The following is a 26,965-nucleotide window of genomic DNA, read 5'->3' as shown; positions in this document are numbered from 1 at the left end:
CACATGGCACAGATTTGACAAATATCAGATTGCCTGGACCACCTCCATATTTACCTCCCTTTTAAAGCAGAATATTTTGCTTCCTCAACAGGTGACTACTGAGTCAAAATGGCTCAAAAACCTCTCAGCGATGATGAGAAATTCCTCTTTGTGGACAAAAACTTCATTAATAACCCACTTGCCCAGGCTGACTGGTCAGCGAAGAGACTGGTTTGGGTTCCATCAGAGAAACATGGATTTGAAGCAGCAAGTATCAAGGAAGAGAAAGGGGATGAGGTGACAGTTGAACTGACGGAAAATGGAAAGAAAGTGACACTGAGCAAAGATGACATCCAGAAGATGAACCCGCCAAAGTTCTCCAAAGTGGAAGACATGGCAGAGCTGACCTGCCTCAATGAAGCTTCAGTGCTGCACAATCTAAGGGAGAGATACTTCTCAGGTTTAATTTATGTAAGTAGAGACAAATGCACACATTTCTTATTGCATGCTACCATGTCCTGTCACGAACAAAGTGGACCCCAGCTGCTGTCAGGGATACAGTCCTGGTGTAACACAGCCATGCAAGTACACCTGCCTCAGCAACAGGACCTCAAACCAAAAATGTATCTAGTTGACTTTATTCTCCATTACTATTCTGCCTCTTTAATAATTGCTTCTTTATTCAACTAAATTAAAACGTGTGAAGGTTTCTTCCCCAAAGCTTGCTAATTCTGAAATGATGATGTCATTTGGAGAGTACCCACTAATAGTTAACCACCACCTCAGTCCTCATGCTCTGAAGGTCAGTAGGGGCTTTTCAATGACTTGAATGGAAACTTGAGAAGGTTCCAGTTCATATGCTCCAGCAGTAACTTAAAAAGAGAACATACAGAAAAGCCATGCCACGTAGTCTTTTCTCAGGCAAAACTCCCACTGAAAGACAGCTGAGAAGTTCTGGTTTGGTGAGTTCTTGAGTAAAACCTTATGTTTGAATAAACAAGTGATCCCACCAGAATCCAATTGGGTACTCCTATCCTTCAGTGCAATACTGAATGAAAGATACAGCTACTACAACATAGATTTTTTTTCTCCCTGTTGGTCAACTCACAGATCAGACAAGCCTGGGCAAATTGCAATCTCCTCTCGTTAATGTGATGTAGGGCCAAGATTCTTCTGTCTTCCAATCCACACAAGTGTGTTAACACCAGCATATCTTGCCATTAACAACCCTGTAGCGTAGCTGTGCCAATAGTTACAAACTGCACAGTAAGAAACCCCAGGAAGTTTCCACAGAACTTAGCAGTTACCTTTGATTTTACATGGATAATCCCTGTGCTACATTGTAGAGAAGTCATCAATAGTTTCAATCTATGGAAATTTTACTTGCATGACAGACCACTGGTGAATGAAAGAAAGCACAGAGCTTAAGTAACGTGGTTTTGGAGGCAGGAGTAGAGCTCGCTTTAACATGAGGAATGCTAAATTGGAAGGTAGGAAATGAAGCAGAAAATAAGACAGTTATATATAGTACAACAACGAAACCCTTTGTAATGCACAACTTAAAAGAGCTAAAGCTCAAGATCTTTCCTGCAGGAATGTACTAAAACGCACATCATCAAGATGCCTGAAAGAAGCTAGACTTTCCACACTTTCAGATCTGAGTTTATTGGATTCTATGTTTGCAGGTGAACAGAGGGAGCTATGTATTATTATTATACACAAAGCATTAATTACTGAAATGGTATTTGTCCAGAATTGCTTTGTGCTGTTCCAAGATTTAAAAAGAATTACTAGTTGTTTAGAGTGATAAAAGGTGGGGGGTGGTGTTTGTTTGTATTAAATAACACTGACTACATATTTCAGGACTTGCAGTCAGTTTACTTTGTAGGGTTTTGTGGAGCTTCTACTTTTTGCATGAAGAGGGAGATAATTTAATTGCACCATCCACTGCTTTAAAATTTGTTTTCATTGAGTCCAAACTTGAAGTGTACCTGAAATTAGCCTCTGTCTCAAGAGACCACATTTTAAGATGGTGGAAAATGAACAGTTATAAAGAAATTACTTTTACTCATATTACAAGTTCTTAGTATTTTCAGGAAACCTAAAACTGCTTTAAAAATGTCCAGCCTTACACAGTACTGCCCTGCTAAACACTGTCATATGTCATACCTTTTGAGGTTAAAAAAAAAAAAAGCCCTAAAAACAAACAGAATTTTTGGCTCTGTTCTCATCCATTTGCAAAACTAACTGTAAACCACCATCTCCTCCCTTTGCCAAGCACTGCCGACATTGCCTCCCTTGGAGTCCCACACATACAAGGAAAAGATGACCTTAATATTCTTCCCTTCAGAGCATCACTGATGCAAGCAAGGATTCCCCATTACACTACAGGAAAAAAAGCCAACATAGAAGGAAAAATAAATAAATAAATTACATACTCTTGCATTTAAATTAAACATTACTAAATAGAAAAGATTGAGTACAGTAATTCAGAGTGACCATAGACTGGAAGAACACCCTGGCCTTTTTCTTCATCAGAGTTACTTGAAGAAAGGCAAACTCCTGTTTCACATTGTTTAAAACAAACAGAATCTGTCTTGTCCGTGCAGAAATTAGACTAAAAATGATGGTATAAACATAAATAAAATAGCATCTTAGCTTCAATGGATTTGCAAGCAGAATCAAGTTTCTTGTACCTGCATTCACAGGCACTATTCATTCAGTCTTTGCTCAACAGTGCAGAATGGTTTCTTGTCTACAGAAAATTATATATGCATGGTGGAGCCAGTGGCGGGATTCTTCTGCCTAAATTTAGACATTTACAACATAGACGCGTGTATTTGCATCAATCTCTCTTACATACCAATCAGTGGTGGCTGTCCAAAAGACAGCAGTCATGTGCAGACAGTATCCCTAAAATACTTCAGACCAGGTCCTGCCTTCAGATCCCCCAGGAGGGACATGATGGCAGGCCCCCCTCCCAGGAGGGACCATAACCCAGGAGAATAATCCAAAGCACAGAAACTTCAAATTCACCACTTTAAAGCCCATGCTTAGCCAACTGGTTTCTTTGCCTTCAAAATACTGCATACATTAATCTGTTTTCCCCAAATCTTTGCAAAGTAGAGACCTAGAATTATGAGTGGTGAAACCACAAAGTCTTGGTTAACTTCCCTCAGGTGAGAGAAGGTATCACTCACAGGCCAGTCAGAAATGGGGATTCCTGAACTTTGTTAGCTCAGGCTATTTCCCTTTAGTAACCTGCTTCTTGTGCCTCCAAATTAGCTCTTACAAGTGCAAATAGATAGCTATATAGGGGCATTTGGACTCTGCATGATGAAAGTCAAGAAAATGTCTATAAATCTCAGGGAAGTGAGGCCTAATTAATTTTCTGAATCAGAAATTTACTCTCATATTATTTTACTTACTTGGGAATTATTAGCTGAGGATATACAGTAACTCTATTTCTACTGAAAAAAAAGGCATTATTGTCCTTCCATTTAGGGCCTTGAGGTTATTCTGGTATAAAGATTATAGCCCTTTTCAACTGTGTCATCCCTGCAGCAATAAAGTTCATTTCAATACAATTAGCAGAGTTTCATCCTAAGCTCTGGTGTCAATGAAAAGCCAGCACAGTAATGATTTACCTTCCATAGCAAAGTTTTTAGCTTGGGGATATCAAGAGCTGAAGAAGATCCTGAACTCCGTTTTCTAGTTATCTCACTTGAGCACATGGAAACACAATCACAACCTGTAAAAAGTAGGAGAGGCCCTCATCAACAGCCAAAGCACGCCAGACGTTCTCCTGCCCAGCACGGAGCACCCAACCTGCTCCTCACTGCTAGGAGCTGATGGATGCTCTCGCCCTGTTTGCTGAATACCATATAAAGTGTTCAGGCTGTGCCGAGACTGTGTTGTGCCATTTCCTAATATGGTCAGGAAAGGGAAATCCCTGTGCCCAGATCCGAGCCTCCGAGATGGCATTTTACAGTCCTGCGCTGCCCTGGTTCCTAATGGGGGAGCCTAGGTGGCTTGAGCCATCCTTGGACACAGCCCCAAGGTTAGGGCAAGGCAGCAGCTGAGCACCACAAAGCACTCACTCACGCAGCGGGGGAATACCAACACCTTATGTCTAAGTTATAAAGAACACAATTTCATTATTTCTTTTTTTTTTTCCCCCAGATTGGCATGGTTTTAAAATTAACAGCTGGCTTAAAGGCTGCAGCTATAATCTCACTTTTTATTATTATTATTAATAATTTTTGTGTTTATTTATTAAACCCTTGAAAATTACTTACTTTTGGTAACCATTTGTGATGTGGGTCATCATCTACTATCAGGTGCTATTACTTCTGTTCTCAGTTCGATAGCTGGAGCTTCCTGAAATAAAGGAAAATTTTAAAAAATTAACAAAACCTGGATGAACAGTTATCAACTGCTAGCCACTGTTCTTACTTGTTTACATACATATTTTTATATTAATACCTTCAGTAAACCTTAAATATAAAACAATTTTCCTTGAATCTCTTACAGAAATAGTTACATAGCGAAGGCATAGGACATTTCTAATAAAACATCTATTTGGAAATTGAGTAATTTTTTTCAAGGACTCACTTCAATTATTACTGCTACATGGTAGTCACATCATCTTTTTAAAAATGACTTTGCAACATCAAACCAAGTTTCTTATTTAAGATTTACAAAATTTGACACCTGCCTGAGTAAAGAATGAATTCCAGTATTCAAATACACATACGAAGAAATATTATGAACCACTAGAGTAATGTCATCACAAATAAGGGTGATTCACTATGTACTGAAAATAGCTAAAGTAAAAAGAAACCGGCAACATCAAATCGATGCATGGTGTTTCTACAGGCAGCTAAATTCACATGCTTTCTGACTGTTTGCTTATTAGAAATAAATATTTGTGCACTTGGAAACTGCATCCATACATGTACATTCAAAAATTACAGCCTCATTTGTCAAGCTAAGTGATATACAAAAGAAAGTGTTATTTGCTAAAATGCTGTTATAGTTCAATGCAACTGATGCCTGTGTTTCGTGAGATAGAGACAGTACGTGATATTGATTCCCGTTTTTATTTGAATTTTCTTGCAGACTTATTCAGGTCTCTTCTGTGTTGTGATAAATCCATACAAACAGCTGCCCATTTATTCAGAGAAGATTATTGACATGTACAAGGGAAAGAAGAGGCACGAAATGCCACCCCACATCTATGCTATTGCGGACACAGCCTACAGGAGCATGCTGCAAGGTAGGCGAGTTTAATGCTGCTGTTCTTAGAAATCTCTGCACCATAATGTGGGAGAAAACAACTGAGAGCTCCACATGTGCTCCTGCAAGAAGCACAGTCAGAAAAGGTCTGATCCAGAGGGAGACACGGCCTTTCGAGAAGTTTCGGAGGAATTCTTTGGCAGGAACGGCAGTCCACAAACACTGTGACTCAAAAAGGAAAAACAATCCTTTTACCCATCTGTGTCGAGGCATGTGGGAAGGTTTCAAAGTTGAGCAAATAGTTTTGGCAAATACGGGCATGGAAAACGCTCCCTTTCCACCAGTGGAGACTATTCCAAAGTTAGCTGCTAACACTGCTGCATCTGTCGGCATTGCTTCTCTCTCTCCTAGCAAGCAAATTCAAATAACATTTCGGGGCTACTTTCATTAACTGCCTAATGCTTTGGAGTCCTGAGTTTTGATGTGCTCTGTTTCCTAACAGAGCAGGAAAGGAGACTGCAAAGTGTACAAATGAAACCTTAGAAATTCACAGGGAATTTCCGCAGTCACTACTGACAGACCAAGGGGATGTTGTTCTAGTGAAAGATTGCTTAGGGACAAAAAAGCTACAGAGGTGAACATAGAGGCTGCAGCACCTACAGGCTGCAGGGACATGACTGGTTGCCATCCTGCTGCAACCTTGGGTGCTCCAGAGAACCAGGAGGATGCAGAATGCTTTGAGATTTAAATGCCCTCATTAGGGGCCTGATCCTGCAGGTGACTATGGCTCAGCCCCAAAGTTTAGGGCTGCCTGATTTGGAGCTTAAGGCTTTTAGGTTTATGAGTTTCAAGTCTGACTGGGGAAAAACAATAAACATCTTCTTTTCTCCCCCCAGCAGTCTTGAGTACTTATATGTACTAACAGTAATGCTAACAAAATAATCCAGATAACAAAAACCTTAAAATTCCTGAAGATCATTTACTTAAATTTAAGTTGAGCAGCTAATAGTAACTTTGGTTCCTAACTTCAGGATCTTACTTTTTCAGACATACAAGTGCTTGAATTAATTCAACTCTAAACGCAGAGAACTACATATCTGCCTTACAATAGCAACTCTTTTCTTCCTATTGCTTATGTGACATTTCTTTTCTGGAACTATGTCAGCTTATTTTATGAAGGCATCCCTGAAGGCAGAATTACGGTGCAGCAAATGAGGATCAATAACATAGCAATACCAGACACAGTGAAAACAGACTTCCTTCCTTCCTTAATGTAACAGCAGTTATTCATGAAGACAGGCACATAAAATATTTAGGGCTAAGTGGGCAGGTGCAAGCTTTTAGAATAACATGATGCAGTAAATCTAATTTCTGGTGGAGCCACAGCTAAAAGAAACTTACTTGGTATAAGCAGATCCCTGTAAGCTACAGTCACATATTTGTCTTCTAGGTCATCTCTCAAGCTCAGTGCTCTGCATACAGCACTGCAAAGGGCTCTGAACAGCCCCTGAAGCCAGAACAGTCTACTTTTCCCCAAATCCTTTAAGTAGCAAGCCTCATGTGGAAGCTCTGCAAGAAGCTTAGCAGTATTCTCCCATTCAGCAGTGCAGAACTCTGCTGTTTGTCCCCTAAAAATGTGACGGGGGGAAAAAACACCTAGGAAGGACCTCAAACTACCTGCAGAAAAGAACATAATACTATACCTATGCTAAAAAATAAGAATTGTTTCACCATAGAAGTATGCACAATTTTTCTGCTTAAGATGAAAACAGTATCAGTTCTCTGCCTGATCCCAGCAGCATAAGGACCTCTTTCACTCTTTTTCTCTCCTGTTCTTCCTAACGTGCCCTGCTGAAGCCACCTGAGCTTTGTTGCCCTTCACTGTGGCCATTAACTGCACCTAGAACAGCAGGGATTCAGCTGTGCCTGTCAGGCTGGGTGCTGGGAGGAGGAGGCAGCACAACTGTATGCTTTTCCTTCATTCTCTTCACTTTTTTGGTGCTTGGAATAATGTCCTGACCCTACCGACTCCTGGGGAAGCTTCACGCCTCAGGATTTGTGTCCCTTTTGCAAGGAAAACTTCCTGGCAGCAAAGAAGAGGGGGAGAACAAATAGGAAGGAAGGGAATAAAAAAGGAGGAGGGAACAGATCATAAGCTGAACATTTAAGAGGGAGCTCTTCTGCTGTCTCCCATCCCAACCAGGCACAGCTGGCACGGCAGCCGGGGAGCCTTCCCACAACAGCTTGCATCACAAGCCCAGGACACCTACGCTTTTCTTGCTTATTTACTTGCACATGCCACTTTGGAGTCTCTCCATCTCTGAGGAGGGCCCCAGCTGCTTTTAAAGCTGTGCTTTTGTTTGGAAAAACAGACTCATATTTTGTGCATAAAACTAAACCAAACCTCAAAATAACTCTAGTTATTCAGCCAAATTGTATTCACACTGGAGTGGTGAAAGTAGTCATCAATGTAATTGTGTGTGTGTGTGCACGCAATACATATAGGCACAGAATGCTTTGTAGGTCTTTGTTAGCATGTTTACAAATGGAGTATAAACAGAAATTCTTACTCATAAACATGGATAGGGGCACTGAATGTTTTCCTTGTGAAATTTCAGTATTGCTCCTTATCTGGGAAACTTGCATAGTTTCTTCTTGCCAAAGTAAAATATATCTTAGGTTCATGAGACTGAAGAATTACATGCTAGTACTGCTTGACCAGGGCTGCTTGGCCAAGAGCAGTCAGCTTGTTCAGATGCCCGAAGGAACCTCTGTATCTCAGTGAACCAAGCCATAGCGTCTGTAGATTTTCCTGTTGCAGGTTCATCAGCTGGGAATTAAAACCCTTCATATTCTCAGCCTCTCTATTGGCACAAATATCCAGCAAAAGGCACGAGCAGGGCACTCTGTGCCCCTCCTCTGCTTTTGAGACTTACTTGGTTAATGTATTCCTTAGGGATGATGCTTAAGTCCTATCAAAGTTGTTCTGGTAGTAACACTTAGTCATGGTTAACAGAAATCAGATAATTGGACTTTCTTCCAAATATGCGGAAAAGCTGACTTCTCACAGGACGTGGGAATTAATGGAGATGTTGGCTGGACAGAGATAAAATGCCCACATGCACCAGGTTGTTATGAGGACTGGTGATCTTTTCCAAATCACAGCCATGCTCTGCCATGCTCAAACTGGGGTGCTGAATGTCTTGTTGAATCTGCAGCTTACCACATGTCACTAATGCAGTACAATTATGGCCCAGGCACAGTCATTCTTTCATGCTCATTTCCATACAGAACAAGAATTTTTCTTTCATCTAAAAATCCAGGAGAATATAATATTCCAAGAGAACATTTTATGTGTGTATCTGGCCCCAGGAGCTACCTCACTGAACTAACCGCCTTTACAGACCAGCTAGCTGACTACTACTACACTTAGAGACTGTGATCATAAAAAAACACCCTATGCTTCTGTACTCACCTCTCTCTCCTGTGTTACGGAGGCAGTAGCTTTCCAGGAGCGCAGCTGCTATGCAACCCCCTTATTCCAACACTGTCAGCATTATTCTTCACTCAGTCATCACACAGAACTGTTCCAGGTTACAATCACCCCTTGCTTTTTGCTGGGACAGTTTTAAAGTGCACGCCAGCCTTGCTGCTGCATCATGCCTTCATGTAAGAGAGAGCAGCGCAGGGCAGGGAAGAGGAGCCAGAGGTGGGTGGATGGATGGCTTCCTGCACCACTGCCAGCTTCCAGTGGTGGCTGAGCTCAGACACTGGTCCAGTAAGAATGAGTAATTCTGCTGCCTTCTGCCATCTCCGCTACAGGTGGCAAACAGCAAATGAGCAGTAAACAGCACAAATGCAAAAGGTCAGGTTATGTAGCAGTAATAATAGATATAAAATGTTAACGTGGAAGATTAGATTTTTATTAAGTGCTCTAGCAATAAATGATATAGAGAAGACATACTGAGGCTTCCTGCAACTCTGAGAAACTTATCTATTTTCTGCAAAGCCATTTTTATGCAACGACTTTGTAAGCAAGCTTGAGTTAAAGATGGAAAAACAAACAACCTGGTTAGTTACTGGGAGGTATGGGAGGGGAGCACAGTTCCCAAGGTCCTAGAAAAGGAGGCTGCTGTGAAAAGCCAGCTGTTTACTGTGTCCTTAGCAGGACTGTACAGAAATGTCCCCTTTAGGCAGTGTGGTTATTAACAAATGTAAAGAAGCAGTAAGCGAGTGTTGGAGCATGGCTTCAGTCTGTTTTTCCCTTTTATGGTAAAGCTGCCAACTTGCTGCTTCATTGTGATAAACCATCTGATTTTGTTTGTGATTAAGCAGAACTAGCTGGTCTATTGAGAACAGAGGGGCATATGATTCTTACAAGCAGACTGGAGGTGTTTGCTGAAAAAGTGAAGCAGATTCCAGAAAAAAAAAAGAAAAAAAAAAAGTCAGTTGCAGGGTTAGGAAAGCTAGTGGCTTTTAGACTGTGAAGTAGGTCTGTATGTTGTTAGAGCTGAGGAGAAAACACAGAAATATCCAAAATGTCTAATATGGACATAGAGGGGGTATAGAAATACAGGATAGGATAGTCTTCCAGGTAGTATCAATCTTTCAAAAAAGGAATTAACCAAAGAGATTTTGGAAGATAGCAAACATATTTTGATACTTCGTAAACCCCTGAAATTATACTTAAGTAGCTTTATTTTGTGAGTCATTTTCTTCTGATAAATTGACCCACATAAAGTTGCAGACTCCTAAAACAGGGTACAATCCTTCCTACATGGAATAAAATATTCCAGAACAGAAATAGAAGCAATCAATCTGGAGAGTCCTGGAAAGTAAATGAGGCAGGTATTTGCAGATCATGGCATAACAAATTAGGATTAGGTTTCCTGATACGTTCCATCCTTACTGTTGCAATTTGTTAAAACTTCTGAAGGTAATATAGCATTTTCAGGCATTCTCATTCCATGAATGTGCATAGGTCAGTTTATTGGTGTGAGGTTTCGCAGGACAGGATGCACAGCTCAGCAACATAGGGCTTAAAACTTCAGAACTTCATATGGCTGCCAAGTATACAGGACATTTGAAGGGGCTAAGTCCAGTGACCAAGAAAGGAGCTTTTTCTCACTGCTCCCTCACAGAGTTCTGCAAGAATGCCATGGGGCAGCTCACCTACAGGGAATGATCAAATTGCACAGGTATGATCCCAGAAGCCATTTGGGATTACAAGAGAAAGCTGAAAACGAAGTTTTCCTTTTCCCTCTAAGAATCCCAGTAGCCCTCAGGTTGCATATCAGTGTCACACAGTGCCGCTTCACCAGAGGCACCCTTTCCTTCTTGGGGAGCTAGTAGACCTTGCCTCTGGCAGCACACCAAAGACTCACCCTTCTCTCCTTTTCCTCCTTATTCTGCTTTGTTTCCAGTACCTGCACAAGGGGCTGGGCTGTCTGAGTTTGAAGAAATTCAGTACCTCCTGCTTGGCTTGTATGGTCTGTTCACTGGCCCAGAGGGCACTTGGTGTAACTCCTGACCTTCCCATTCCTTTTTTCTTACATTTTAGCCAAGCTGCCCATATACATGCACTTGTGCAAACTCCTGTGGTGGGCCAGTTTATGAGACACCTTCAAGAGGGGTCTGTCACTTACTGGGGAGGAAAAGAGGGGCAGCAATGGGCAGCAAAGAGAAGTGAGAAAACACTTGGCTTGGAGGAAACTGATTTTTTCAAATGTTCCCTGAGCTCAGAATTTCCACTGGCAACTCTGTATCAAGGAGTCAATTTTGTTTTCTTTATGGTATTTATGAGTTTGTGATGTAATATCAATATATGCCCATGGTTTCTATTTACACAACAGTGTATTTTTAGCAAAATTTTACTGTGTTCTCACTTTTTTTAACCTAAGAGAAAGCCTAGCTCAGTATCTTGCAGCAAAAAGTAAACATGGCTCACAGTTCCTCTTCTCCAAAATGTGTACGTGGAAGAGTCCTGCAATGTTAATTGCTGACAAATACCTCCAACAGCAATGTAATGATTCATTTTACACCAATTTACTGACTAAAGTGGTAAAGTGGTGCCATTTGCTGTGGAAGTGATCAATAAAGCAGTCAATGTTATAGCATCTGCTCAAATGTTACTGGAGAACTGGGACTAAATACAGTTGTTTAATATCAATCCACACCAGAGCAGAAACCACTACTGATTTTCCTAGGCTGGCTGTGGTCCAGGCAGCAATTACAACTTGTAAGCTTAATAGGTTGAATTTATCTCCATTATCTTTACACAGTACAGAAAGCTTGTTTATCTCATGGCATTTATTACATACAGGGTCAGCGATAAGGGCAAGCAACCAGATAGGTAGCCCTGCAAGTCATCCAACACGCTGAATAAAATGAGGAAGGGTTTTGGGTCTTAACCTTTGCCCAGAGGCTTCCCTGGTCAAATGTGTGCTCTCCATCTGGTAAATATTACAGTCTGTACATGGCAGATTGAGGCAGCCACACTCAAAGAAGGGCCAACTTCCACGCAAGGGCAGGTTGCTCAGAGCCTTGATCAAGTCTACCTGTAGCTGTGTCCAAGGGTGGAGTTACCACACCTCTCTCGGCAACCTGTGCCAGAGTTTGACCATTCCCATGGTGAAAAAAAAAAAAGAGTTCTGTTTCAGAAGTGATCACAGTAAATGTGCTAGACACACATCTTTCCACAGAGGCAAATTGTAAAGCCTCCCTTTATCACAGACTTTTCAGTAGAGCTTTGGGAAATACTTTAGTGTTATGGAGCACATTATGAAACTTCAGTGTGATTTCACTGTCTATTACAGCCTAAGCTTAACCTGATATCAGCCTTTTGGTAGAAAATTCTGTGTAAAAGTTCTGTAGGTAAAGAGAAACTTAGACTCCAAATGCATGAACAGGGAGGTACATGGCAAGATTATGGAGCTTTGATGTAATCCTAAAATGTGCTGCAGCATTGCGGCATATTGGACTCTGCTGCACAGAAACCTCTTAAATGCCTTACACAGTAGAAGTGGAGACTTTGGCTCACCTTTTTATAATTTTTCATCCAGTATGTGTTTGATAATCCTGTTCATGGTAAAATATGAAGAATACTTATGTTCTTGCTGATATGCTTTTGAAAATTATCGGTCCTCTTGATAAAAAGTTATCTCTAAATATGAAATAAAATATATTGAGTACATCATTCAGTTATTTGGACTGATCTGCTTTCAAAATCTAAAGCTTTCCATAGCCAGCTTCAAACATTTTAGTTTTTGATGCCTTATCTATCCAGACTTTGTCTGAAGTGGGCTGCTAGCCATACTTCATAAGCATAGTAAAAACTTGAGTTTCAGGCTTGAAATTATCAATTATAATCTTCTTATAGAGAGCCTGATCCTCTTGCTGTCCTCATTATAGTTCATCTCTAATGGAATTTGCAAAAAATATTTTTGAACTATTAACCTTTTGTTCTTTTTTTGTCCAAAATATTTCCATTAGAGATGCTTATTTAAATATGAAGGCAAATTATGTAAGATCTGAACCCTGTATTTTTGACTAATCATGAATTGCCAGAGTTTGGAAGGTCTAGACTGCTCAATGTAAGTCCTTATAAATATAACAGCTTCTGTCAGGACTTAGCCATTTTCCCTAATGGATTTTTTTCTTTATTCACAGATCGAGAAGACCAGTCTATCCTGTGCACGTAAGTAAACTCATCCATTTTAGTATATCTCAGTATTATTATGTCTTTCCATATTCAAAATCAATTCCGATTTTGATGGAACTATATATTCTCACCTTCAATGAGCCTGAACTCCAGTCCAAGATTTACCTGTTGATGAAAAAAGAAGCAGGTATCAATGTCATAGGAAGTTTTTAACGCACAAACTTATTGCTTTACACTGACTTTCTTAATTCAGAGATTTAGAGCTTACAACAACCAGCCGGAGACCGTAGTTGTAAAACTGTGTCTAGGGAGAACAGGAGATCTTTAAGAGTTCCCTAAAGGAAACAGAAAACTGAGGAACACGGAGCATCCTGGGTATCTACTGAGCAGCTTTTCATCTGTAAGTGTTGGTAGCTTACCAACATATCCTAAATCAGTTGTTGTTATAAAAAATGTGACCCTTAAGTTCATGTTGTTTTGTACTGTTTGCATGTAGTGCAGCCAGAACAACCAACACCAGGCACCTCCCTGCTGGCACAGCCCGCCTGTGTGCAAGGCCATGGCGTGCTGGCTAAGTGCACACTGTATGGATCGAACCTTTCTGTAGTCTTGATGTAGTCGCTTTAGGCAATAGTGAAATAGCAACTAAGCCAGCCCTGTTCTGAAAGCCCTTATTCTTCTGAGTCCTGAGTTGCTGAAGGCCTCCTCTTTGAGTTTTGGCCTGCCAGTGCTCAGGTGGTGCCACATTGTGACCATGGGTCAGGCAGAGATTTTAATATAATAACACTTGCTGTGCACAACTTACTGCTCCTCAAAATCCTTTCCTAGGTTTATCATTCCTAGCCACTTCTGCAAAACACTCAGGCTCCTTAATTGGATGGGGATCTTCTATCTGTCCTGCAATTTTGACCATGTCTGCATTTCTCTATGGCTAGTCAGTTGGGTTTATTACTTGAATGCCATCGAGAATGCTTTTGGCTTAATTTTGTGTTTGTTGTATTAGGCATCTTCCAGTTCTGCCAATCAAGGGTAGGATCTGATTCATGTGAAATCAAATTCTTGTTTGTAGAAGATGGCATGCATATTGTTTATAGCAGGATCATGCTGTGATGCTGTAGTCTGTCCTATATTGCAAATACACATCACAATCCCAAACCGAATTGGTTTTGGAAGGTCATCCATAAAAATGTGGCTACTGACTGACTGAATATTTATACTACAGTTTTTAAAAAGTAGTGCTAGTGATCACCAGCCATACAGGTATTTGTGAGTGCCACTGATGACTTGAACAAATTAATCATTTAAGAAGTACAAATCACGTACTGTACACAGTACCTTAAAGGCTAGCATAGCTCTGACCTCTCTTGTGACCAGATTTCATTACATGACAGTGTATCAGTCAAGAATCTGTCCAAAAATACATGAAAACCAATACCAAATCTAAAATCGACGCAAAGATGAAATAAAAATTCACATCACACTTTTTCCCAGGATGAAACATGTCATGGTAATGAAGACTAATTTGCAATATGCATTTCCTCCTTCTATTCCTGTACTTTAGTTTATTTTTCCATTAGTAACTCTTCAGATCTTCTTTTAACCTTGGAATATTAGGATTTTTAAAAAACTAACTTTCTTCGGCAAACCTATGACTTTTTGTTAATGAAAATCCTTTAAGGATTCTAATTCTGACAGCTACCATATGTATTGAATATAAGAATACCTTTTTTTTTCCACCTAGAAGCTGGAAACATTATGTGTTTCACCCCACTAAGGCATAAAATAGAGAGAGTGAAATGTCTTTCCCACTTTGAAAACAGCCACATTTGGAGTAACTGCTGTATACTGGATGGGCATCGTGACCCATGGCTTGAAATATTGCTCTCGCTGGTCTTTTAAATCAAGATTAGTCAAGCTAAAATCATTGTACACAGCTTTAACGACTACTTGTTTATCATCCTTTTTGGCCTTATTTGGCTGTACAGAAACAAGAAAGTTCACTTGGCTTTCAGCTAGGCAGTGTTCAAGCACAAACAATTCACATTATTTTATAATTGCTAAAAACTCTAAGAAATTATCTTTTTCCCTAAAAAATAAAACAACTGAAGATCTCATGGCACTGATCAGCTGGGATCTTTTCTTTAAACAGCTGTAGACTCAAGCTTTCCAAAGCCTGCTACCTAAATTGTTAAAAATGTAGATATAAGGATTATTACATCATTATCATAACTTAACATAACATAGCGTATGCTTCTGCACTAAGGGTATGAAATCTCATTATTCCATATGTCTGGAAATCCAGGTAGTTAATACTTGTTCATCTTCGTGTTTCAGTCCCCATGCTGCTTTGGGCAGCCTCCCCTCCTCTGCCTGCCTCTTGGGATTCCCTGAAATACCCCGCTGTAGTGTCTCCTCTTTGACATCTGAGTTGGCCGTGAAGTATTCTGAACTCACTCTTGCAAAGACCATGCTGAGGGCCTGGGTGCTGTGGACCAGAACATTAAGTGTTGCTGAAGGGAGAAAACAAATAGGAATAACTATCCAGTCACTTGGGGACCTGAGCAGCCTCGGTGCATCAGCAACTAAGCAATGGCCAGTGAAGAGGCTTGTGACTTTTCAAGTTTCTTCCAACTTAAGGCACCAGCTCTCAAAGGAGACTTCTGGCCTTTATGTTTTGATTTCTAAAGATACAAATGGATGCTGATGGAATTTTTAGTTTTTTTTTTTACTCAAAATTCCACAGGTACTTATTCGCATAGCTAAGCACATAAATGCTTTAAAGATCTGCTCTTACACCTGTCTGATCTTGGAGTTACAATATTTTAACTACTTCCTGAAAAGAGAGGGTAGAATATTGTTTTCTGGAAACCAGATGTGGCTAAAAGTATCAGGCACGAGCCTTAATTAAGCAAAAATTGGCCTTGAATGAAGGAGGAAAAAAATCTGATCAAAACTCTAAGCATAGGGGAAATGTGAAGCCTAAGAAAACAAATGTTTGTTAAACACTCGATTTGTACATGTAATCAAATAGTTTTTCATTAGCTTTTACTTTTTTTATATATGCTCACTTTATTTGATTAGCCTCTATCAAAACATATGGTAGCAGGGTACTGATTCCACTTAATTTGGCATAGCAACAGACAAAATTCTGAGTAAGGCAGTGACCATCCTGCCATTTCCCCCTTCCTCCCTCTTTCTGGGCAAACTGTCCAGAGCCTCACCGGGCCCCGTGACCCCCACCTGCTTTCTCCCCTGGCACGTGTCAAGAAGCAGAGACACCCAGGACATCCTCCAGATTGCAAAGTTCTGTAAGGCAAAGCCTCCTCCACAAGAGAGCTAAACACTTCTTTCCCAGCCCACTAAATCTCAAAGGCTGGAGCTGGCACACATTGCTGCCTGGCTCTTCTCCCACATGGTTATCTTGTGTAGCTTTAGACCCGAGGTGGAGCTTGGTGCCAAAACAGCTTGGCCTCCTTTGGGAATTTTTTTATAAGCAAACTAGGAGGATCAGTGGGTTGGCTTCTGAGCAAGGTCTCTGGGGGGATTCAGATGGTCTAGGACAAAGATTTTCATTATCTTTGCACATCTCATACTGCAGCCTGCCAAGCCCTAATGTGATTTGGAGCACCTCATTGACTGCTCTATGCACAGAGGCTTCCCGCAGTGCCAGGGTAGCTAGATTAAGGGATGTGTGAATGGTCAATTTTGTGGTTCATTGCTTGATGAAACAAATGCTGAAAATAAATCCTTCTGTAACTTTTTAGATGTTTCCAAAAGCGGAATTAAACTAAGTCTTATATCATAATATTAATATAGAAAGCTCTCAAGTTTTCAATAAAAAATCCACTTCTGAAAATATTTTTTTCCCTGTTATGCCCAAACATTCAGTAGTCCTAGCTACACACTGGGCTCACCCCACAACAGTGGGGCCAGCTTCCCACTCTCAACTTGTACTAATTTGGAAACCTATTTGAACTACGATAATTTTCATGTAAGGTGAAGGCAATGGAGTCATGGAGGATTTAGTAGCTTGTATAGCACAAAAAACTGTTATAGATGAGCACTATATGGGGGGCTATGTGCTTTAAATCCTTTACAGTGTTCCAAAAACAAATCCTGGCAAGAAACAAAGGGGAAATAAATTTAAGCTATGCCACACAATTGGAGTTTGGTTTTTTTTTATCAGAGCAAGCCTGTAAGCCTAGTGAACTTTTTTACTCTGGGAAAGGAAGGTAGTTTCTTGGGAGGAAAATATGTATAGGAAGCAGATTAAATACTGCTATTGAACTGATCACAACTGAGCAACAGGAACTGCTTTTGCTGTTATTTTTTGTTTGTTTGTTTGTTAGATTGCATTGCCCACCTGAGCTGGTTGCAAAGAACTGCTCTGGCAATAAATGTGCTGCCTCTGTATGGCAGGCAACAAGAATGACTTGAGATATTTCAGTTAAACAAATGATCGGTCTGCTTCCAAAAGATGATGATTAGGACAGTGGTTAACAGAGTTTGCATGATGAAATTCCCATTTGGAACATGATTTGGGATACAAGACTGAGGAAAACAGGCACTCAGAAGATGCCTCCTGGGAGGAACCCCACTGGTTATGGTTCATGCCGAAATCACTGCTTGCAAGAGGCTTGCAAGAAAAAGGCCGGTCTTTAACAATTGAATCACTGAGAATGAAGACAGCATGCCAATTTTTAAACAGGTGGGATTCTGCATGTCATTTCACAATAAAAGTTGCTTCTGCCATCCCAGAAATGATGGTACTGCAAGAAAGATGCAGAGAAAAAAATAGCGTGACCAATTCTGCTGCAGCTCAATAGTTATAGGAAGAGTTTCATTCACCTATGAAGGGAGCTGAGAGTCACATGCTCTCCTCCTCCTGGGTCTTTTCCCTTGTAAGTGTAAGCTTCTTGATGTGTAAAGGCATTGAACCCGATTTAGCTATTCCTCCTCATTACTTAGTTTTCAAACACATGGTATTTTATCACTGAGATGAAGTCTAGACCTTGTCATACAGCTCTGATGCATCCTTCAGAGTAATGTTGTTTAATTAATACTTGCTTATCAGACCTGCGTGTTGCCAAGGACATTTAAAAATGATCTGATGTGCTGAAAAAATAGAAGTGTTCATCAGCTATGGACATGATTCTTCATTACTTAATGACCTTAGAGATTTTTTTCTTCCTTGCAGCTGTTGAGATCCTGTCTGTTTTCCATTTTGTTTTGAAGCATTTCCATTTCACGTTGAAGAATTTTTTATTGTCCACTTCAAAAGGAAGTTAAAGCCTCAAAGAGTAGCTGCAGAAAATAGGAAAACCCTCAGCTCATGCAGGAGCAAAGAGTTAAGGAAAGCAAGCACAGAACAAAACGTTAAGCAACTTCAGCATTGCAGTATGGTAGGATAATTACAAGTGAAATGATGCCTTATATGGTAATACTCACAGGGATTCAGGGAAAGCCAAATGATGGGCACTGTTGCCCTGGGAGAAAGGAAATGCAATTCATGTAGTGATGAACTACAAATAACCTTTAATAAAATAGAATAGTTCAAAGTCTAGGGTTTGTTTGAAGAAAGTTTTTACTTTTATTCCAAAGTATCAAAGTTGCAAGGTAAATTTATTTGAAAACTTAGTATGCCTATGTCTTCAAATTGGTGTGCTTAGTTTGGAATAGTTCCCAGGACACTTAATTTTTATCAATAAAACATGGAAATGTTTTAGCACTGAAGTCCAGGCGGGGTTGAATCCAACCTCTAAACTGCACAAATTACCCCAGGTCTGATGATAAGGAACATATTCGTCTCAATTAGTTCTGGTTAAAACTCTAAAAGTCAGAAGAAGCACTTATCATGTGTACCTTGGGCAGGAATTGTTTCTGGTTTTCTAAGGTTTACATCAATGTCATCCCATCTTTAAAGTTCTGCCTAGCACTTACTCATATTTTTAACATCCATTTTTCACTGGTCCCTTGGTAGGGAAAATTAACTCCTCTACTTCCTAATTAGGAAAAGAAGCAGAACTGCAATGGATCCGGCTAAATAGTTTCAGCTTCAAAAGAGTTGACAAATATCCATAGGGCTTTTATATGTATTGTTCATTTTATTTTTAAATCCACTTAGATTCAAACCCAAAGAGAGAGATGTCCAACTTACATGTAGACTGTTGCCCTCCTCACAGCACTAGCTTGATAGAGTTGAAAGAACTAACTTACTACATCCACACCCACAGTAATGCACTTTCTGACTGCTGAGACAGGACAGGATAAAAACATCTTAGTCCATATAATCATCAGAGCCAAAGATATCTAGAAGAAGTGAGACAATGAAATGTGACAGAGAGGGACAAGTAGGCTGGAAATGGTTTTACTTCTGAGAAAAGACTGTAAATTTGGTCCTTGTATTTATACTTAGAAAACCAGCATTTTACTTTAAGAGAGGGCTTAAGAGTTGTAAATAAACTTAACTCCGGAAATCCTCTGGGAGGTAGAAAGTTAATACCACCTTCCTGCTTCCCAAGAGACACTGCACAGAGCACAGCCAGGATGACGCTTCTGCTGGTCAGAAATGTCCCCACATTAAGTCCCCTGCTACCTGGTTAGCTGGGACAACTCTGGCAGTGCCAGCTCCGGTCTTACAGAGGTCAAGGAAAGTCTGAAGATCATGGAGATCAGAAAAGGCAGTATCATTCCCTTATTCTACAGCATTGATATAATCGGTCAGTTTGCTTTAATACCAGTGTTTCAGATGAGAAAACTGTTCAGTTACTGTTGATGTTTTTTCTTACTCTTGTACCACATTATAGTTAATGTTGCATTTTTTTGGGTCTTAAAATATGAGCAGATTCCCTGCCAGCCCCAGTTCTCATAAATGTTTAGACACTGCCAAAGCAAGATGAAGTGCTGTACAAAAGTGCTTTAGAATTGCCTTACATGGCCCAATGTCCAATCAAAATACTAATGGGACAGAGATACAGCTCTGATACCGTGTTCTTTGCATGCTGAAGTCAAGTGGGTTTGGAGAGACCATGTTCAGGGATAAATACTGAGCCAGGCAGTTTCTAGTCTTGTCTTTATACAACAAACTCATCAAATGGCAGGAGTCCACCAGTTACCTTCTTTTGTTTTATTTTCTTTTTCCTCAGAGGTGAATCTGGTGCTGGCAAGACAGAAAATACCAAAAAGGTCATTCAGTACCTGGCTGTTGTTGCTTCATCACATAAGGGCAAAAAGGACACCAGCATCACTGTAAGTGAGCTTTTCTGTATTCAACTCTCCTTTGTGCCTGTTAGGACTGTACTGAGCTGATTGCTAACAGCAAGTCAATGTCTGTGGCTTGCCAAGTAGTCGACATATTAAGAGTACACAATTATGTCACAGCTGTATGTTTATGGAAAAAAACACTTTTGTTTGACACCCTGTTAGGCATCAAATCAGAATGTACTTTCCTAGAAGAGAAATATTCATAGCTTTCTATATGCATAGTACTTATTTATATCCTAACATGAAGGCCTTGAAGTCTGCAAGGGCTTGGGTCCTTATTTTACCCTTGGCTTCTGGCAAATAAGAACTTTAGGAAAACCTTTAACTAAAACATCGTCCATCTGCATTACAAAAACATATATCAACTTTTAGACTTCTGAAGAGTTGATTGGCTTTGTTAGCACGCAATTTTTTTATGAACTAGCCAAAAGTTTCAATATAAAAACTATCGTTTCTCTTTATGGTGTTGATACAGAACAATTTTGAAAGGCACATTTTCTATAAAGTACTTTGTTGCTTCAAAATTTGCAATAATCTTGCTTTAGTGATTAAAGTTCAACATTTTGCTCTGAACCATAAGAGCTTATGCCTACCCAGTTCCCTGAAATCGTTGGTGTGGCTGAGGCTCTCACCTTCTTTGCTGTTTTCATTGATGCAACTTGAGGTCCTAAGTCATTTCAACCATTTCCAGCCTTTTTTATGTTACTCAAAAACTTCTGGGGAAAAAAAAAAAGGTAGCAATTAACTTTTATGACAAAACAGGCTTAATTCAGGAAGACATTTCAGTGCATCCCAAATGCAAGACTGGGTCCAAAATAAGGAATTAATAGGGTAGTGAAAAACAAAGTAAAAATCTTGTGACCACACCTGTGCTGGGACTTGCCTATCCTGTATGCCTGAGGATAGAAGACTCCAGAGCACAGAGCCTGGCCTCTTCCACCATGAGTAATTGTTGTTTACATACAGCGTATTCTGCTTCAGGGCAAGGGAGGGAGTAGATGTCCCTTAGGGCAGTATTTTCTAGAAATCTGTGATTCAAGTTGGTGGAAACAGTTCAAGACCAAGGGCATAGTTTTCCTTTGTTGAATGTTTATGCAAAAAAAAACCTTATTTCATCCTGCCGAGTCCTTCTCAGTGGCTGGGGGAAATGAACTTGTGGTTTCAGGGCCATTCCTAATGGGTATGTAACTGTAGTTGCTGCTGACTCCCCTGGGGAACTACATGAGTCTCAGGATCAAACTGGCTCTGAGAGAGACCTGAAGGCAAATATCCACCAGATGGGGGCTGAGAGAAAGTCTAAATTGTTCTATAACATGCTGACAAATAGTAATTCAGTGACTGGGACTACTGACATTGCAATTTCAGTCATTAAAAAAATAATGAATAGCAAAATGCCTCCATTGCACCAGAAAAGAACTGGGGATTTACCCTAAAAATATCTGTCCTTGTCTGGTCCTGGGAGACTGACCTGGGACTGGATCCAAATCCCATCCCTTTGCTTCACGTTGTTTTTTTTTCTTCAGTTAAAATACTCTATACATGCTACTTGTATTTGTACTCTTGGTATGTCTGCAATAGATTTTTGTTTGTTTGTTTTTCTGGTTTATTTGCATGGAAATTGTGTATTGGTTATTTTAATACAGGAAAAACAATAAAAATGTCTGTGTAATGGAAATGATACTGACACTTGTTTTATACCACATTATTCAATACAGCAAGGTCCATCTTTTTCTTACGTGAGTAACTTAGACTGTTTGATGTGTGTTTAAGGCACTGAGTGTAGATCTGCATGCTATTGTTGCACCTCAAAAATTTAAGAGAGATTTTGTTGAAATATGTTGTATGATATGATGAAAAGCAACAATAGCACCAAATGCTCTCACAAATCAACCCTAACTGTGTCAGGCTCCATGGTAAAGAATGAGGTCTGACACAGGCAGGGTCATCTCTCAAATATCACTCTCTCCTATACGTGTGTGTTCAAATTGCCGTAGTTTGAATGAAATTTCCCACGATCCTGAAAGAGCCACTCAGCCTGAAATTGAGCAATGTGATTTCTGAATGAAAATACCTAAATGCTTTCCATGCTTCAGGTTGAACTTTCTAGGACTGTTGTGAAATAATTCCTAAACTTCACCGTGTTTGATTGATTTGTTTGGCTGCATGCTTTCCATTTGATATTGCTTTCAATGACATTTTCATGTAACTGTAAAGAATTGTTCACATCTGCAAAAGTTAGCATGCTCCTAGCTTGCTGCTATGATGTATAACTGAGCAATTCCCACTGCAGTGTGTAACTGCAGGTGTGTTATGGCAGTTTCTCACAGGCCCTTGGGGGCCCTCCTATGTTGTGGTGTGACATCCAGCATATCAGTGCGTTAGGAAAACAGGCAGGTTTGCTGGCTTCTTTTTGTTTGTATGCCAGGCATATGGATTTTTTTTTGTATTACCTCTTTTCCCCCTCATTCTGACTGCTGTTTCTCAAATTTTGACTACAACAAAGTTTTGCCCCTTAGGTAATTTATTACTTCATTTGACAAGCTCTCTGTAAAAATAAAAAAATAAAACTTAATTGATGGCCCAGGCAACTCTGTGTAGTTCCGCGGACTTGCTTTACGCCTTAGCTCTTAAAAGAACTATGCTTGGGAGGGTGCTCATTCTCCCATCTTGTGACCATGCAGACAAGCTTAGCCATTTGTTAACAAACTGTTCCATTATTTTCTTTTTTTTTTACTATATTTTTGAGGTAGTCTCATCATTCCCACGTAAGTTATAAGACATTCAGAAATGGCATTTAGAAGGTTACCAGTTTTGCACACTGATTGGGAAAGAGCTGTCGTTTTCCAAATTATTGCCTCTATATTCAACCTAAATGTTGATTTTTTTTCTCATTAGAATGATTTAAATGATATCATATTATCTATCAAGGACTTTTTCTGTATGTTATTTAGCTTGAGTTATTTAAAATGAGGTAATCTTACTGCAGAGTAGTACTCAAACAGGATGACAAGAAGCAAATGTGAAAGCGAGTAACTTCATAGTCCAGAGCTGAATGAAAAGTTAAAAAAAAAAAGTCTTCATAAGCAAAGTATTTTTTCAGCTTCACTGGTTTGTTTAGAAATAGGAGTATTAAATGCATGCTCGTTTCATTGCATGATTTGTTTCATTAGCAATTACCAAGCACAATTAACAACATAATACAAGTTTTGTGTGTTTGCATGAGAATTCATTATCCTAGTTTGAAATAAATCAGTGCATTTCCATATTTAACCTAAATAGCCTTGCATGAATCATTATTAATAGACTTGGTGAAATCTGCTTTGTAGCTTTGTGCCGCATTACATTAAAATGATTCTCGGCAAGTTATTCTAATTACATTGTCATTTGCTAGCAAAGGATCTCAATAAACTAACTTGAAGAAGATATGCTAGAGGTTCCTTTAAGAATATCCCTTTAAAAATGACATTGAACTGAAAAAAATATATATATATTTGACATTGAATGACCCTTTTTTTAAAGAAAGGCCTGTCATGATGCTAAACAGATTAATAGACTTTGATCTGTCAGAGGCAACAGGGCTGGAAATGGGTCATGTATACAGGACAGCAATCAACTGCACAAATATATAAACACAAAGATTAACAGAGAATGAAAACAAATCCACATGAAGTGGAGTATTCAGCAAAAATTTCGAGACTTAAATTATCTTTCTCAACATTTTTCTCCAGTGTACATGTGCTGTTTTTAATTAAGTAATTATGAAGTTCAGGGTTAACTGAGTCTGAATGAATTTTAGGGTGAGCTGGAAAAACAGCTTCTACAGGCAAACCCTATTCTTGAAGCTTTTGGAAATGCCAAAACCGTGAAGAATGACAACTCCTCCAGATTCGTAAGTAGGAGAAATCCAGTTGGGTCTACATTGTGGGGAGCTACAGCATCTTTTAAAACAGAATGGACAAACAGTGGCCTTCTTGTCATCAATGTTTCTGTCTAAAGAGCTTCTCCAAACTAATCCCTAAGAAACATTGTTTAGAATTCCTCTCTGAAATAGGAATTTGGCCTTATACAAGACTAAAAATCAAGCTCGGACTTGACAGCGCCATCGTACTTTCACAATTTAGTGGTCTATGAGTGGGCCATGCAGAGTCAACTCCTGCTCCAGGATATATCCTCCTCCAGAAATCTGCAAATGAAACCTGTACTTTGTTTCCCTTTGCACCACTGTTGAGCATGCATCTTCTTGGAAGGTGTGACTGTTATGGAAAAAGAGCAGTTAATGTGTTAAATGAAAGACTACAAGAGAAAACGAGAAAGCAGTCATGCAGATTGAAGTTGGACTAATAGTAGCTGGGGACTGTCACTCTTTGATGCCCCTTTTTGCTGGGAGTGTTGGCAGATGCTTCTTTTCCCTTCGGGCCTTCTGCTCCTACTGCTGCTGATTCCCTGCAGAGTCTGGGGATCCCTCAGCGGAGGGAGTCAGGCAGACCTAATCCTATTCCTTAATTGACCTTATGGAAATCAAAGTATAAAATAGACGCTGGCATAGACAGCTTCCATAGCCTGTTCCACTACGGAGAATTTCGTTCCCTCTAAGTACGTGGATGAAATGTGGGAGCAAATCAGTGAGCAGTGAGAATGTCCGAGAAGGTCACTTCATTTCAGTCTTTTCCATAGGTTGTCCTGGCAGGTGGGAATCGAGCATGTTATTCTTAAGAAGATAGTATATATGTACCACTAAGCAGGCTAAACGCTACTGCTGTAAAATCCAACATACCTGAAAGAACAGCCCAACCTATGTCTTCTTTTCCTTCACAGGGCAAATTCATCCGCATCAACTTTGATGTGACAGGCTACATTGTCGGAGCAAACATAGAGACTTGTATCCTTTTCCATGAGCTGCACTGGAAGCTAACTAGGGTTAGCAGAAGGAAGAAAGATAAACAAGCTCTATTGCATGTCTAAGAAAGGCAAATATCACCGAGGCTGGTATAAACAAAGATGGAGGGAAGTGGCTCCATTTATGCTGATACTAGCTTCTCAGTTTGTCTTACTCTCATGTTTACATTTTCAGGTCTGTTTTCTCAGCTATAGGAAAGTATGCTATTCCCCATATACAGCTTCAGAAAATGGAGGCAACATACCTGCATAAAGCAACATGAGGGGACTTAAGATTAGATTCCCAGTAACACAACGGGGCAAGAAGATTGATTTGTGGTTGAGGTTGTATGTGATCTTGAGAGCTATGCAGTCATTTTGTTTCACATCAGTGTGATCCTAATTGGGTCTCTCTGGTTCCCTGTCATCTGGGCTTCCAGCTGTATAAAAAGATTTGAAACTTTCCTGTTTCTCAGTAATGCTGTCACACTTCGAAAAAACACCGAATGTTTGGCATTATCACTACAGCATACCCAGGACCTTCTGGACCGTTTCCTAGTTCTCAAGTTTAAGTTTAGCACTCTGGCAAAGGAAAGGTTATGTATGTTGTGCTGGGATAGATGGATTCTAAGAAAAAGCATTGAGAATAACCTGCTAGGGGAGAATTCCGTATGATACCTGGTAAAACAGCTTTACAGTCTATGTCTGGAGGACTGAAGGATCATCTTAATAAAAGTAATATACCTTTATCTTCCATCCCTCTAAGGACTTGATAATAATAAAGACAAAAGAGACAGAAAAAGCCAAAGAACCTTTTTATGCCCTACAGTTCCTCTCCCTTTGTCAAGCTGAGGGACATTTTACCCTGCATCTGCCTCAATCTTTACATATTTTGTTAAATCACCATGGTCATAAATTACTTTTCTGGGAACTCACACTACTGAAGTGAAACAAATATAATGCTGGTGCTGATGCCCCAGATAGCATCAAGCACTTGATATTTTCAGATAACTTGTCTTCTTTGGGTACTAAATACTGTTCTGCTGTTTCAAATGATGCACTCAGAGCAGTGTTCTATATGTCAATATCTTTGGTGATTTTATTTTTTCAGGACCATAGTAAGAACATTTCAGATAAATTCAACTTAGCCTGACTTTGCTTGCCAAGTACTGTTGCCTCCTTCCTTGGTTATGTTTATGAGATAGCGTGTTTTAATGAACAAATGGGTATGTAGCTAGACTCCTCAGTGCTGCATTGATCATCTTTGCATAGAGGAGCTGCTTGCTGCAAAAAATGAGGATAAAGAATATTGCAGTTATAAGGAAGGAACCTCTCTCTTAGGTGTAACAGCAAACAGTTTATCTTTCTGCTCTTATTTTGACAAGTGATCTTCAGAAAAAAAAGGGGGGTTAATTTTTCTGGTCTTAACTGAAGTTTTATCTATAGCAATATAGCATTTAAAGAATGAATCACTGATTGATGTCAAAATACTTATGCTATTGTCAACTTCATTTTTAATATTTTAGATAGTCATAAAAATGGACAATAAATAAAGTTTACTTTCATTGCTTTGATACCTACAACAATGGCTTCAAGAGCTTTTTTCTAGCAGCCCCACCTTACGATGATTCATATTTGTACTTCATTCTAAAAGTGATATGAATGATACTATCAACACCATTTTTATATGTTTAACTTCAGAATGCATTTATGACAATTGTAGTGCTTACTATCACGATCATCAGCATTTACTATACAACAAGAGGTGGGAAATTGATCTACTCCTTGTGGTGAGAATTATACCAATATTAGTGCCACAGAATTAGACTCAAAATCTCGTTAGACAAGCTCATGGCAAATATTTCAGCAATGCTATTGATGGTTCTGAGGCTGATGACACAATTAAGGAAGGACTGGAATATGTTACTGATTTTTTTTAACATACTTGAC

The 26,965-nt window shown here is 39.6% G+C and overlaps 1 protein-coding gene and 1 long non-coding RNA gene across 6 annotated transcripts in view; one reads left to right on the top strand and one right to left on the bottom strand.

Moving 5' to 3' along the window:
* Nucleotides 1–26,965, top strand: part of MYH11 (myosin heavy chain 11) — a 60,691-nt gene that overhangs the window by 6,108 nt on the left and 27,618 nt on the right. For 2 of the 4 annotated variants that reach the window (XM_080557344.1, XM_080557346.1), the window contains exons 2-8: nt 92–450; nt 5,101–5,257; nt 12,886–12,913; nt 20,023–20,125; nt 21,856–21,876; nt 23,937–24,029; nt 24,956–25,019. In XM_080557344.1, coding sequence (XP_080413470.1) covers nt 109–450; nt 5,101–5,257; nt 12,886–12,913; nt 20,023–20,125; nt 21,856–21,876; nt 23,937–24,029; nt 24,956–25,019 — 808 coding nt within the window. In that variant the 5' untranslated portion in view covers nt 92–108. The remainder of the gene's footprint in view (nt 1–91; nt 451–5,100; nt 5,258–12,885; nt 12,914–20,022; nt 20,126–21,855; nt 21,877–23,936; nt 24,030–24,955; nt 25,020–26,965) is intronic. The other 2 variants (XM_080557345.1, XM_080557347.1) reach the window with 1 other exon arrangement.
* LOC308178550 lies at nt 1,287–26,965 on the bottom strand. Of its 2 annotated transcripts, XR_013939816.1 has the most exons (5): nt 24,915–26,965; nt 20,773–20,856; nt 13,009–13,042; nt 8,693–12,379; nt 1,287–4,359 (listed from the first exon to the last, which is right to left on the bottom strand). It is a non-coding gene; the product is annotated as an uncharacterized lncRNA (long non-coding RNA). The 2 variants fall into 2 exon arrangements; XR_013939817.1 differs by lacking the exon at nt 1,287–4,359 and having other exon boundaries at nt 5,267–12,379.

The sequence above is a fragment of the Anser brachyrhynchus genome, assembly GCF_964034855.1.
Source record: "Anser brachyrhynchus genome assembly, chromosome: 15".
Lineage (NCBI taxonomy): Eukaryota > Metazoa > Chordata > Aves > Anseriformes > Anatidae > Anser > Anser brachyrhynchus.
Note: the sequence above shows the minus strand (reverse complement) of the source record. Positions and strands in the feature narration are given on the sequence as shown.